General features: G+C 40.5%; 1 protein-coding gene across 1 annotated transcript; it reads left to right on the top strand.

Moving 5' to 3' along the window:
* Positions 1-1201: 1201 nt before the first annotated feature.
* LOC139636553 (E3 ubiquitin-protein ligase TRIM39-like) lies at positions 1202-15337 on the top strand. Its single transcript, XM_071504719.1, has 11 exons — positions 1202-1357; positions 6020-6593; positions 7458-7638; positions 8598-8693; positions 9165-9254; positions 9372-9515; positions 9834-9981; positions 10855-10899; positions 11026-11052; positions 11153-11328; positions 12185-15337. Exons 2-11 carry the CDS (start codon positions 6031-6033, stop codon positions 12551-12553), a joined length of 1839 nt encoding a protein of 612 aa, XP_071360820.1. The 5' UTR covers positions 1202-1357; positions 6020-6030; the 3' UTR covers positions 12554-15337.
* The last annotated feature ends 129 nt before the right edge of the window (positions 15338-15466 follow it).

The raw sequence follows: 15466 nt of genomic DNA on the forward strand, positions 1-15466 counted from the left end.
CCATTATCAGAAACCCACAGACCCGAACAGTCTGGACTGAGACCCTTGTGTGCAGGGATGGTGATGGCAGACTCTAACCCTAACCCAGTAGAGGAGAAGGAGCGTAAGGTTGAATGATTGAGTTCAGACCCAGAAGTCACTCTGAAGGCAGCTTTAGAGACTTGAATTTGATTCTGATGGCCATGGGAAGCTAATGTAGCCACACACACACACACACACACACTGATGGCATTGAGCTACTATGATGAAGGACACAAGTTGCTTTGTATACTGTGAGTGTTGCTGGAGGTTTGTACTGGAGCTCTTTACTGAGCTACCATGCAAGGCCTGACCATCAGGAGCAGTTGGTGCTTTCCCAGGAAAACATCAGCATGTGGACGGGGGGAGCCATGGATCAAAGTACCAGCTCAATGTCAGCGGGTCATCCATTAATGGGTCATCGGCCTCCTGAGCCTCAGTCAACTATCAGTAATGTATATTCTCCTTTGTCTGATGAAAACCTTGGCATGACAACAGACAATCATGTCTACAGGGTGAGTGTACTAATTTTACATTTTTATAGAATGCCCATGCTATCCTCTTGGCTTTTATTTTGAAATATTTACCTTTACTTTCGTGCCACCTGACTACCTTTCTTCATTCTTCAATTCAACAAGGAAAAATGAAAAACAATGAATTTGCCAACACCAGAATTACCCGAGCTGACGCCTGGAGAGTCAGGCATCCAAGGAAACACATCCTCCCATGACAGACACAGCTACTCTAAAAAAAACTCAGTTGTGGATTAAGTTTGCCATATGTATCATATTATATTATTATTGTATTTTATTATTATTTGCACAGTGTCTGCTGAGAAGCTCTCATTAGGCAAAATAAGAAAAACCATCACTGTGGAGACTGAGGATGAAACTAAATGTTTTTGCAAAAAGATGGAATACAATATAAAGAGATAAAGCTAAAAAAGGATTTTTATATCCTCTTTATTATGTAAAGATTTGTTTGTCATTATCATCATCTCCTGAATTCTTGAATTGTTTTTGTTCACATGTGGCTTTTGTATGCGCGTTAATTAGGTCATTTTGGCCTTAGGACAGAGAGAGAGAGACAGAAAAGGCATATCTGCATAGCCGCACCTGTTGAGCAGGTTGGATTGGATCAACTGTACAGGTGGGGGGGTTAGGAGGGAGGGGTCAAAAGCACAATGACACAAGGAAGAAAGGAAAAAGGAAAGGAATGTGACAAGCGAGAAGCAGACACAGGGATTAACAGGACCGGGCACATCCAAGACGTCTTGGACATATATTTAATCTTTTTACCTATTATCACCTCTCTGACATCACTTCAGTCCTCAGAGCAGGTAAGACACTGGAACCTTATTTCATTCACCGGGAATCTGTGTGTCCATATTATTAACGTTATTAATTCTCTGTTCTAAGATAATGGACCAAACAGCAGGCTTCATGTACCAAAAGCTTTTTCTACACTATCCTCTGTAATTTCTAATTAAGTACGTGAGATAACAGACAACTGTAAATAAATGTAAGTGCTCATTATCATGAGAAAAGTGCATGTACAACAAGTACACACAGGTGTTAAAAGGTTCAGGTTGACCACAATGTTTGTTAGTGTTATCCACTGTTTCACCATCAGAACCTCATGACTGTGGAGAGTGTGAGATGCCATTTAATGGGTGTTGGTGGAGAGTGAAACCACAAACCACCTCCATTATGAGCCTGTTATCTGTGTTTCTAAAGAGGTTGATACACAATACATAAATGTGTCTGCTGAATGAAGAGAATGAAAAAATGGCAGATAACATATGGGTAGTTCCTGTGTCCACTGTGACAAAATGTTCTCTTTTGTCAGGAGCATTAGGCGCCTGTTCACACTGCAGCTTTACTGTTTAACCAGGTACAGCTCAACACATGACTGATTTCCCAACATGCAGCTGCTGACTGAATGGCACTGTTGACAGGTGATGCAGAGCCGAGTTGCGTAAACCCAAACCACACCTGAGACGTGAGAACAAAGAGGAACAAATTCAAATATGTGTTTCAGATGTGACAGTCTGAGCAGGTAGCATTACCATTAGCACCAAAGGTTTAAGTTGTATAATGCCGAATATATAGAAGTGTGGGATAGAGCTGCACTAGTAGGTTCCACCTGCGTTCAGTTTTTATGCTAAGCTAGGCTAACCTTACATTGTAAAGGACACAGAGGTTATAATAGTATTCGTTTTCATTTCATTTCACTTTTTTTTTCAATTTCACTTTTCATTTTTTGAAACAGGTCTTGTTTAGTTTTTCAAAAACTAAAATGTTTAGTTTTATATTTGTTTTTGTTTGTTAGTTTTGTTGTTTCAGCATTTTATTTATTTAGTTTTTTTGTTAAGGGCGAGATTCAAAAAGATGAAAGATAAAAATAAAAACTCAACAAAACATCACAGCATTTTAAAACTGAGGACAGATGAACAACCATCCACAAAAGACAACTATAAAAAAACATGCATTCATCACATTAACCACAAGAATTCAACTGGACACAACAACAACTTGATATCATTTATACAGTGAAGTTTTAGGCACTTGAAGCGCACGTGTACTGGTTATATACTGAGAGCCAACCAGCTGTAAGATGCCGCTGCATCTGGCAGCTAAAAACCTGGAAGATAGATTTCATATCCATCAGGCTGGAATTATATTTATACAGCTCATCTGATAATCAGCCAGTTTCTTTGCTCCGACTGACCAGGTCTGGGTGATGTGTCCATCTCTGTTATTTTCAGTTGACACGTTTTCTGAAGTAGCAGCTGTTAACTTAACATTTTTTACATTTATCAAAGAAATAAAGTGAATGCAGAAGGTCTTCAGACCCCTTCACTTTTTTCACATTTTGTTGCATTGCAGCTTCATGCTAAAACAAAATAAAAAATCCCTCAATCTACACTAAGTAGTAGAATTTTAGAAATGTTTGCACATTTATTAAAGAGTAAAAACTGAATGCCGCATCGACATAAGTATTCAGACATTTTGCTATGACACATTTATCTCAGGTTCCTCTCAAATCTTTGAGATGTTTCTACACCTTGATTGGAGTTAGATCATCTAATCTGTGGGTGGTTATAGAAAGTTTAGGGGTCTTAAAACTGTCTGAAGAAACTGACCTCCCGTATGTTGCAGGAAAAAACAACAGTCAACACTGAGTCATTTCTTCTCTATTCCAGCTATGATCACTACGCTCAGGTTGTTTACTGCATTCCTACCCTCTTCAGCTCATCCACGGGAAACAGGCTCTACCTGAGCTGCAGCTGTGTGGGTGTGTGAAATTTGGGACATTATTAGATCCTCCATCCTAGAATGTTGCTATCTTTGGACTTTGGACTGTGGGAGGGAACCGGAGAACCTGGTGGAAACAGACTAATCATAACTGAACTAGTTTCGCAGTTACACAGCACCTCTGTGACTCAGCATTGTAGCTGCTAAATAAACAGTTTATGCAGACACTGTGGCTAATACCACCTGTACACTGCAAATAACGTGTACCACAAATAACTGCTTTAAAAATACTCATCATTTTTAAAAAATTAAAGGGGCAATGTCCACATCCTTCAAACCACAACCCTCAAGTTTAGGGTGCTGTCTTTTAAATGTCCCATATAGTATAAAGGTAGACGTCCATGTGTTTTTTTGATTATAAAGCAGGTCTACATTCTATATTAATACTGTGAAAGTGCTCAGTCCCCAGAGAAATGCATACAGCCTGTATCAGAAACGGAGCCTTAAAACGAGCCATCAGGACATCTGTAACTGTGTGATGTCACAACAAAGCAGTCACTGCCCTCAGCATGCCCTCAGCATGGTCCAAGCCCCACCCACCTGGATCCACCATCCAACCTTGCAGGATTAGGTTTCTCTGAGTGTTTACCTGAAATCTGCTAGATTTTTATTCGGTCACTCAGAAAACAGTCAGCCAATCAGAAGACAGGCTTAGATCCTCCCTCCTGGTTGGCTCACTGACCTGATGTTAGTAGAGCTCCAGAGAGAAGCCTGAGAGAGGAGATGTAAAACTACACTGAGATGGTTTTTGGTTCTTAAAACCACAAATATATCTTCTTATGGATATCAACACTTCAAATAAAAGTTAAACAAAAATAAAAGTATAATATGAAACCCAAGCAGAGACAACTCTGATGACATCACTGTGACATCAGCAAGGTTATTTTCTCAGGCTCCTCAGAGACATGATACAGCTGTTTTCACCAACTGGAAGAACAGAAGATCTGGTACCTAATATTTGTGAGTGCAGAACAAAGAGGACATGTGGATGACTTGCACATTTTTATTACCACACGTAACATGTTAATGGGCCTTAATATTCCAACCAAGCCTGAAATCCCTGATCTTGCGTAACTACTAATTTGTATTGTTTTAGTGTGTGTGTCTGTGTGTGTGTTTGTGTGTGTGTGTGTGTGTGCATCAGACACACACTCACTCAGATGGACTGACACACACAAGTGTGTTTCTAACAGTGCTGCAGGGTGTTGTGGGCTCACAGAACAGGTTAGAGGCAGGGATTAGTTTTAGGTTTAGGCTGGGCCAAGGGTTTAAAGTAAGGATTAGAATTCGGTTCAGTGTTTAAGGACCTGTCTTTCTCTTTGGGTTTTACTCGACTGGAACTAAAATCATCTCCAACAGTCAATAGCCAAGAGATAGCTGAGTAGTCTACAGTATGTTATGTTTATATTAACTTGAAAATGAGAAAACAAGAACCTTTAACAGCTTTAAATCTTGGTGACATATCTATACTCAAGTTTAGAAAATGAATCCCATGGATTTGTAAACTGTTGTTTCAAAATCTCAAGTTTGTAATTTGGCTTTCGCCATCTTGGTTTTTGAAACCAGAAGAAACCATATTTTGACAAGAAGGTGGCACTGAGGAGGAGTGAGGGGTCGATCTGACCTGCTCTGCACTCTGTAGCCCCGCTGTAATACATACCATGCTTTAAGGTCTATTTTCCTCTAAATGGGACCGTAATTTTAAAAAATAACATCATGCTGTATTGAAGAAGACTTGAAAGTTGCAATTGAGACCAAAAACTCATTAGGAAAATGTTTGCTGAGGTAATAAATCAAGTGAGAAGTAGGGCCATTTTCACATAGACTTCAATACAATCGAACCAGTGGAGTCGCCCCGTGATGGTCATTAGATAGAATGCAGGTTAAAGGCACTTCAGCACTGGCTTCACATTGCAGACCCAGAGTCTACATGCATTTTTCTAAACAGTCTATGGTTCCTACATGTGTTTGAGTGAACCTGCACTTACACAGAAAGTGAAACCACACCGACTTCACTGATAATACCCTGGTTATCCTCTGGATAAAATAATGACTGGTGCAATATCAAGAGAAATCAGACCATTTCTGCTATTGAGACAAGTTTTTTTGTTACTTTGAGCATCACAAACTATATTCCTTTCACTTTTCATTGTCTCAATAATCTCAGATAGATATCTCACAACCTGGACAAATAGAGCCTGACCTATCTGACTCTAAGAGCTGAGAGGGAAACTCTCCTTCATTTGACAAATTCACAACTGTTGGGTTTCCAGACTCACAGCACTACTGCAAAACACTGGGCGACAGCTGCAAGACTAGTTTGAAGGTTTATTTGATGTCCAGAGAACACATGTACATGTATTCCTGTTACTGAATGACAACACATTGTAATGTGGGGAAAGTGGAGCCAATTTTTTTTTTTTTTTTTTTTTTCTTCCTGCACTGCAGTGAATGTTTTTTTCTAGGATCTGCACTGTTACTGTGAGGTGAGTCCCAGTCACTGATTGTGTGATCAGCTGGAACCTGATTGTTGCTTACAATGCCTGCAAGTCAGGAACATTTTAATATTTCATGCAACAGGTTTGATATAGATTCACATCTTTCACAAGAAACAGATTCTCTGTCTATCAGAATTATTTTATATATCCTGCATTACCTATTTCTTCTCACTATCTCTCATATAGTGTAAAGTTGGATGGCTATGGCGCTGCCTGCTGCCTTTCTATCTGAAGACCAGTTCAGCTGCTCGATCTGTCTGGAAGTGTTCAACAACCCAGTGTCAACACCATGCGGCCACAGCTTCTGCCAGGCCTGCATCTCCTCCTACTGGGACAGAGGAGGGGGGGGTACAAAGTTCTACCAGTGCCCCCTCTGTAAGGAGTCCTTCCGCCAGCGACCAGAGCTCCATATCAACCAAACACTGAGGGAAATCACTGAACAGTTCAAGCAGATGGCCAGCACTGGAGTCCCACTGGAGAGAAGTGGTGGAGGAGGAGCAGAGCATCCCAACTCACATCCCCACCATCATCATCATCAGACAGCCCTGTCCCCACCCCCGAGGCCAGGAGAGATGCCAGAGAGCGTTTTTGCTGAGATGATGACCCGTTTTCAGCGGCTCTCGACTCCCGGGGAACCTCATTTCACATTTCCCAATGACCCACAACCCCAAAGCCCCGGTCAAGTCAATGCTCACCTGGCCTTCCAGGCTCAGAACAATGAGCACCACGACCCACCCCCACCCTATTCGCCCCCCAACAGGTACCAAACTACATTCACATAAAATGGGTTTGATTCAAGCACATCTTTAATGCAGCACACAAAAAATATATTACTAAAGTAAATGTGGCGTAAAAATGTTATTTAAAAAACTGTAACTTATAATACTAATGGGTGTAAATAAAAACAAGCAGAGACATTAGATTCATCTTCTGAAGGGTATTAATATCCAAAACAAATTTCATTTTGGTTGTGTTTTTTTAATCTTCCAAGCTATAGGACTAACAGCAATATACTTTTATTTTACTGTTGTAGTTAAAGTCATGATCCAGTTGAAAATTAGTTTTGTTTGTGTCTGTTTTTTTTGATAGAACTGCTTGGAATCAAGAGAGTTGGAGATTTTCATTTTCCACATATAGGGTTTTTAAAGGTCACCCATTATTTTGAGCAAATTTTATTTTGTCTATTTTGTTTAATTTGGGGTGGCATGGTTGTACCGTGGTTAGCGCTGTCGCCACACAGCAAGAAGGTTCTGGGTTTGAACCCTGGCCCCGGGCCTGGGGCCTTTCTTTGTGGAGTTTGCATGTTCTCCCTGTGTCTGTGTGGGTTCCCCCTGGGTACTCTGGCTTCCTCCCACAGTCCAAAAACATGCACATTAAGTTTACGTGGTTTGCCATTAAATTGCCCGTAGGTGTGTGTGTGGCTGTTTGTCTCTGTGTCAGCCCTTCGATAGACTGGCGGCCTGTCCAGGGTGTACCCTGCCCTTGCCCAATGTCAGCTGGGATTGCCCTCTGCTTCTCTGTACATTTAGAATAGCAAACATAAAAGCTGTCATATACTGAATGTACTGGCTAACACACTGTTGTTTTTCAATAATTCACCTTCTATGTCTCTACATTACCACAGGTATTCTGTGAGCACTTCAAGTGAATCCTCCCTCAACCTGCCTCTGTGCCCTGTGCACCTGAGAGGTCTGGAGTTCTTCTGTCACACCGACAACACCTGTGTGTGTGGTGTCTGTGTGGAGACCGCCGAGCACCGAGGACACAATGTCACCCCTGCTAAGAGGGAGTGGCAAATCAAAAAGGTTTTTGTGTGTGTCAGTCAGTAGAGAGAAAACTTGTGTTTTCACTGCAGCTGCATTGTCAGAAGCCAGATTTGTTTCACTGAGGTTAAAACTTGTGTTTCTGGCAACACCTGGTGGTGACATTAAAGAAGACACTGTGGTAGACAGACAAGCTGCACCACTTTTCACTTTCTAACAAAAACATAAAAAGAATTTGGAAAACACTATGATCACATTCTACACATATAAGGTTGGGGAAAGGCCTGTTATATGTGGAACACATGCAATAATGTAGAGAAGGACATAAGAGCTGTTTGTGTTCAAAGTAGAATGTGCAGGCCAAAACAAGAAAATGCTTCATTTAAAGGAGCTATATACAACTTTTTGCTATTGCTACATAGCCAACGTAAGCATTAACAGCTGTTTACGTACCAGTCTAGAAGAAACAAACTTCATTCCTTTACTCACTGACACCTGTCTGCAGCAGTGGAAAGCACCACTAATGTTAACTCTTGTTTTGCTCCTATTTCTATCGCTTCTTACTGAAGTTAGCATGCTAACCAGCTAGCTCTAGTCATGGTCACTTTCTGATACCGAGTCACTGTAGCATCCACTCTGCCCTGAAGAAAATAGAGCTGCTCGGGGGACATATTATAACCTCTTGAATTGTAAATGCAATGATGGCTGAAGCTCTTGGCAAGTGGCCACCACCACCACCTTCTCCCAGCAAGAAACCATTATTGGCATCAGAGAAAACTTGCAAATAGCTACTTTAAATGATGTTACTGATGATCTCATGTTGTCTTTCCATAGTCATAGAAATTCTAACCTATCTATACAATTGTGTTGAAATATGGTGTATGTCTACACCTTGCATAGAGGTTAAGATTAGGATTAGTTAGGATTAGTAGTGGTTCTAAGTCATGGACACACTTTGGTTAAGGGTGCTTAAAGTTAAGAGTGTTTTCTGTCTTCTCCAGTCCCAGCTAGGTATTGCAGATGTGGAGCTGAAGGACCTTATCTGTGAGAGAGAGAGGAAAGTGGAGGAAATACAAAACTCCTTACGAGAGATACAGGTGAGTTTTCATTCTGTACCAAAGTGGATCATTTTTCAGGTTCAGTCGTGGTGTAAGACTGTTGAGACATTTAAAGATTAGTAGTGTATTTCACACCAGGCCGTCCATCCTGACAAGCCCAACTGTTGCTAAGTGTTTGCCCATTGTGAGAAATGTTGGTTTCTCTCTATAGTATTGCAAGGTCTTCAACCCACCCTGTAAAGTGCCTCCAGATAATTTATGTTATGGTTTGGTGTTATACAAATAAAACTGAATTTAACTGAATGGAATAGAGGGGAGAACAAGCCCCCTGACGACACATGTATTTTAAAATCAGAGCCATGTACAGGTTTAGTCTGATCAGACTGATCAGGGGAGTCTTGCTCCTCACTACATGAGCCTGAATACTTGGCCAGTAAAATATGAGTTTGCTCACAAACTTTCAGTCAGTGCCCTTAAACAAACATCTATTGCTCTTTGTATTTTATTCAGGCTGCAGCTGAGAGAGAGACAGATGGGGTTGTTTGTGTGTTTTCCAAACTGATTTCCAGTGTGGAGCACTGCCAAACTGAAGTCCTGGAGGTAAATAACACTGACACAGGATATTAATAACAAAGATTCATTGTAATTAAAGTGATGAAGTCCTCCATTTTGAGGTAACTAATCTGCGTGGCGTAAATTTTTCTTGATGAACCCCAGGTGATAGAGATGAGGCATCGAGCATCTGAGCACAGAGCTCAGACTCTGCTGAGAGAGCTGGAGGAGGAGATTGTTGAGCTGAAAAAGAGGAGTACAGCACTGAACCAGCTGGCCATGTCTGAAGACTACATACACTTTCTAAAGGTATGGATGGATGAATCGTCCTCCCCCTCCCCCCAGGGAAACATGAGTATGAAAAACATCATAGCATGATGGGGCATGATGAGGTGTGTTTACCAGTAGGGACAGCTGTAGCTATTATAACTCTATATTTACAGGCCTCAACAAATCAGTTTGCTACACAGTTGTGCTACATATGAACCACTCTGTCAATCATCTACCAGCAGATAAAGGGATTTTGATGTTTCTCATCACCAAATGGAGAATCTCTAAAAGCTGATGTATTTCTTGAAGCCACTTCTTTCTCCCTCTCTCCCCCCCTCTCTCTCTCTCTCTCTGCAGACCTTTCCTGTCCTGTCCACCCCTCCACCAGCTAAGAACTGGTCCAGTGTCTCTGTGTCGTCTGAGCTGACCTCAGGGGTGATTCTCAGGATGGTCAGTCCAATGATGGAGCGCTTTCAGGAGGAAATGCGGAAACTGCCAGAAGTGTGTAAGTCTTCATTCAGACCATGAGTGAAGTTGGATAGTAAGGGGTCTAAAAACTCCAAAGATGGATTCTGAAACGTTCGGCTAAAACTTTACAAATCAACCAGCAGTACTGTAGACATAGTTTTCATATTTCATACTGTTTCCAAAAGACCTAAAATATTCATTTAGTTCTTAATCAGGAGGCACCAATAGGTCTCTTGTCTTTCTGATGATCATTCAAGAAAGGTTAAAGACATTTCACCTCTCATCCAAGAGGTGTTCTCTGTTCTGACTGACTGGTGAGGAGACCCAGGGGGGGAGGAGACTCCACTTTCCACAGCTGTGCACCTCCAGCTCCTCTGTTACTAATGGTTGTTGTGCTGTTTCATGCTACAGGGTCTTTGTGGTCAGTTACAGTCGTGGTGTTTTATGTCCACAGAGTTTAAACTCTCTAACCGTCTGCTGAACAATGTGAAGTTCCTGTCAAATAAACAGGAAGATGAGATATCAGCACACTCCTTTAATGCTGCTGCCTCCCCAAAAATGATAACAGGTATCACAGGCTGATGTCAGCAAAAAAAACAGTCTCCAAAGAAACAGGAGAATTTTACTACTGTAAAATCTCTTTTACTTAATTTTTTTTCCTGAACTAAGGAAACCCTCTAAGAGATTTTGGGAAGAAATTAAACCTTAAGGGTTAGACTTAACAGTCATTGTTCTGTCATCTTGGATGAGAGTTGAATGAGTTGTTGATTCAACTTTTCTTTGAAGACCATTACCTGGATGATTGAGAATCCTCACAGATGATCATATGTTCACTTACAAAGGCTGACATGTCCAAGATCATAACAACAGTGTGAAAGAAACCCTTTCTTTTCTTTTCTCTTATTAATAGGCCAGCGAACCTCAGTGGACCAATCTGCACCCAGACCCAATCCAAGTAAGACTCTGGTTAGATATGACACAAAATATTATTCTAAGTCTTCCTGATTCTGAAAATGGCACAATATATGAAAATCTGAAATGAATATGATTTGACAATGTAAATATATATGTTTCTCTTCAGAGACAAGGAGGGTTCAAGAATATGCAGGTAAGGGTTTAAAATGTGCATCGTCATTTTCAGTTTGTTTTCATGCTGTCTTATTTAGACTGGTTTAACCTCCCTTCATCACTCTCTCTCAACCTGTAAGCCGACATCACTTTGGACCCCAACACAGCCCATCCACGTCTTATCATCTCAGCAGATGCAAAGCAGGTGCACTGCGGTGACCGCCATCAGCTGGTACCGGACAACCCCGAGCGCTTTGACCGGGTGGTGTGTGTGCTGGCCCAGCAGGGCTTCAACTCAGGACGACATTACTGGGAGGTCTGTGGAGCACACGTTGAAGCTGATGTTAATGTGTTGTGCAAGTGTTAAAATGATGCAGCGGTGATTCTTTGTGTTCAGGGAAAGTCTAGGCTTGTCAGGTTTTACGTGATCAACATCAGCACATACAGATTTAATGTCATCAGCATACAGTATGTTCATCTGAGCTGGAAGACCAGTAATGAAGAAAGTGAAGAAATCCTCAAACCTGACTTAGTTGTTTTTAGTAGTGGCTTGTGCCATCTGCTGTCAGACCAGAGAAATACAAGAGGGTAGTTGTAAGTAGTGAAACACACACACACACACACACACACACACACATACACACACATATATACTGTATGTTATCATTGGTTAACATCATCACATCATCATCAGTTTCTTTCATTGATAAAACTGCTCTCCTTAGAACTTAACTGGCATGAATGGTTTGTTTGTCTCTATGTGTCAGCCTTGTGATAGACTGGCAAGCTGTCCAGGTTGTACCCCGCCTCTCACCCAATGTTAGTTGAATAGGCTCCAGTCCCCAGCAACTCTCAAGGATAAGCGGGTATAGCTAATGCATGGATGGATGGATGAATAGACTTGACTTCCAGTGCTCTTTGGGGATGCTAATCTATATTTTAGCTGGTCACAGTGTTGAATATCTGCCTAAAATACAGAACAATGAAATGAACAGATTTAAATTTGCACTGGTATTATTGTAACTTTAGTCAAAGGAAGGAAAATCTATTCCCAGTGTCACGCCTTGACTATCTATTGACCAGTACTTAATATAAGACTAGTATGACTTCACCCTAATAGATGGTAAGTCTGCACTCATTACACTAAACTGTACCACACTTTTCTCTGCCAGGTGGACGTAGGAGGAAAGACTGACTGGGACCTGGGAGTGGCATGCCGGTCCGTCAACCGGAAGGGCAAAATCACAGTAAGCCCCACCCATGGTTACTGGTTCCTCAGCCTGCGGGATCGGAACGACTACGCCTTTCGAACAGATCCCTCAACCAGTCTAACAGTCAACCTCAGACCCTCGCGGATTGGAGTCTATGTGGACTGTGATAAGGGAGTCGTGTCCTTCTTCAATGTGGAGGCCAGAATGCTCATCTATACATTCACAGACAGTTTTCCTGACATCATCCATCCATTCTTCAGCCCCTGTACTAATAAATCAGGAAGAAATGAGGCTCCACTTATCATTTGCCCTCCTGCGATGACAGAATGAAATGAGCCAACATTTGAAGGAAATTATTATTTTTAATTTTATTTTAAATTTTAAATTTTTGCTTTCACATGTTTCCATGCATGTTTGAAGAAGAATGGGACACAGACAAACACCTGGAACAAAACTGATCACAACTGCACCTCAGTCCTTCATGGCAATACAGTAGATAATGTGGTAACTTTGTCCCATATTTTAACTTCTCCTGTGTTTTCTTTAAAGTGTTGATATCCAACAAGATATATTTGTAGTTTGAAAAACCAAAAACCATCTCAGTGTAGTTTTACATCTCCCCTCACAGGCTTTTCTCTGGAGCTCTATCAGTCGTTTTGTGTCAGTCTCCAAGCCTTTCTTCTGATTAGCTGACTGCTTTCTGAGGGATGCAAGGCCAGTCCAACCTCAAGTAACAGATTGTAGCCTAGTACTGTAGCTTGGTAAAACTCACCAGTAAATGCAAAAGGTGATGGTCAGTCAGCACTAAACATAAGCCAAACAGATGGTCAAATTCGGACTGAAATGCTCTGGTATTTCAGAAAAAATAAAACTTAAAGCCATTGGGCTCTAATATAACTGTCCTGGGGAAGGCTGTGTGGTGAAACATTGGCTTCATTTCAACCAGAGATAGTGCAGCATTTTCTTGACATTTTTCTTGCTAGCTCAGCAACAGAATGACTGCCTTGTGTTGTGTTGTTAATTAAGGTAAAACAACAACAACAAAAAAGGGCTGGATGGTGGGTCCAGGTGGACTGTGTTGATGTCATGGCTTACATCACAAAGTTACAGAAGTCCTGATGTCTCGTTTTAAGGCTCAGTTTCTGAATACAGGCTGTGTGCATTTTTCTGTGGACTGAGTGCTTTGACACTTTATATCAATATAGAACCTGGACCTACTTTATAACACATGGACATCTACCTTTGTACAATATGAGGCCTTCATGTTACTGTAGGCAAGGGTCTCCCTGATCTGCCTGTTTTATGGGCCAATGTGAACACTTTAAGACTGAAGTCAGCAGTAGCCAATATTTCTGTTCTAACATTAAAGCATATCTAGTATTTAGTGCTGAAAACTTGACGCTTGACACAGCATTATGTGCATAAATGGAAATAAAGAATAAAACCAAAGCTGACAGGCTGTGATTAATGTTACACATTTGATGTATAAAAGCCTTGGCTGAACCTAGGTTCAAAGCACAGCTTATGTTCACATGTTAAAAGTTTGTTATAAATGGCAACATTTTGAATGTTATGTATTGAATGGATGAATTATGAAAACTATTATACTACTATGCTACTACACTAATGTTGCTGTTGCTAATGCAACCAAATGCCAAAGAGTGTTCTAGGGCCCATAGATGTGCATGTTAGAGTCTATTTCTGTCTGAGCTGCTTCCTGTTGACTTATGTAAATGTCACGAAAAAAAAAATTACTAATACAACTCTTTGAGAGTCCAACTGTATTAGAGTTAATGGTTCAAATTCCAATGCAGTCATTTCAGGTGCACATGTGAATTGGTGCCTCCCACTCAACACTGAGATGATGTCATGCACATAAAAATGTGCATTTCTAGACTCTGGGAAAGTTTAACAAATATTGAACCTTCATGGGTGAAAAGTATATGTAGTAATAGACTTTTGCGAGGAAAATGCTGCGTGAGTTGCAGGAGATTGTTAGTTGCAGTACTGCAGATGGCCACTGGGGCAAATTGGCAGTAAGTTTAATTTGACCTGCTGTGACCTGCTCGCATAATAAATTAGGCGAGACTGGGGAGGGTTGCAACAAGGGACAGTTGCAACAAGTCTTTTTTTTTTTCAAAATGTACTTAGTTTGAATCATTGTTATGTTGACTTCTTAGTCACATGGTTAACATTTGTCAAAGTCAAGTCTGTCTAGCTAGCACACAATGTTCTGTTATGGAGGGGGATGGTTGCAACAAGTTGTTGTTACTGTCTCCAAGCTAAGCAGCCAAATCAAAACGGACCACACAACAGTATTTTTCAAAATGTTATCGTATAGAAAAATACAAACAAGTTATTTTGGGAATTATTTTGTCTTATATATTTTCCTGTTATGTTTATCTGTCATCATATCACTTGTGTTCTATGCAAAACAAAACAACTGTTCTTTGATAAATATTATTCTATAAATAAACAATACTATGATAGTGTTGTAAAACAATGCACATTTTCAGAATATTATGCTTAGTGAGACAAAAAGCTAAAGTTTATTATTTTTAATATGATGCAAACCTCTCCTATTCTTTCACTCAAAATATGAATATTGTCAATGATATGTCATATGTAATAATTTTAAATGGTATGTGGTAAATGTAATCAGCAGACAGATGTAAGGTATTTTACATCATATGATTCATATGTAAAATTTTGGTTCGTCTGGTCTAAATAGTTTCTGAGTAACTGAGAGAAATGCAAGTGTTGCAATCACCCCAGCCTCCCCTATTAGCATATATTCATAGATGCTAAGTTGTGTTATGTTAAATACAGTAAATGTTATTCTAAAAAAGCATTAATGTAAAATCAGTGTGGAATCTCATTTTGAGATTAGAACATATCCATTTACTCAACTCTTCATTCATTTGGGGAAACTCTGGAAACCAGTGAACCAGACCTGTTCACACTGTCATAATATTGACAGAAAATCACTAAAGGCTACTTACATAGACATTGACTTGATAAAGCAGCTTCTTGAATATTTTCTTCATTGGATCAGGGTGCCTCAATAGAAAAATGTGTCTTGAACAATGTGTAAATAAAATTATTCTTCATAGGTAGCAATGCAGCTATTCATTTGTTTGGGTGAGGGAGGTGGGGAGTTGCCCCTGTAAGTAGTCCATAGGCTAATGTGCCCCTGCTATGCTTCAGTTACTGTACCTGCAGCCATATGCAGTCAATGGCAAA

Source organism: Trachinotus anak, unplaced genomic scaffold (assembly GCF_046630095.1).
Source record: "Trachinotus anak isolate AG129_WGS33_773 ecotype Australia unplaced genomic scaffold, CSIRO_AGI_Tana_v1 ptg000019l, whole genome shotgun sequence".
NCBI lineage: Eukaryota > Metazoa > Chordata > Actinopteri > Carangiformes > Carangidae > Trachinotus > Trachinotus anak.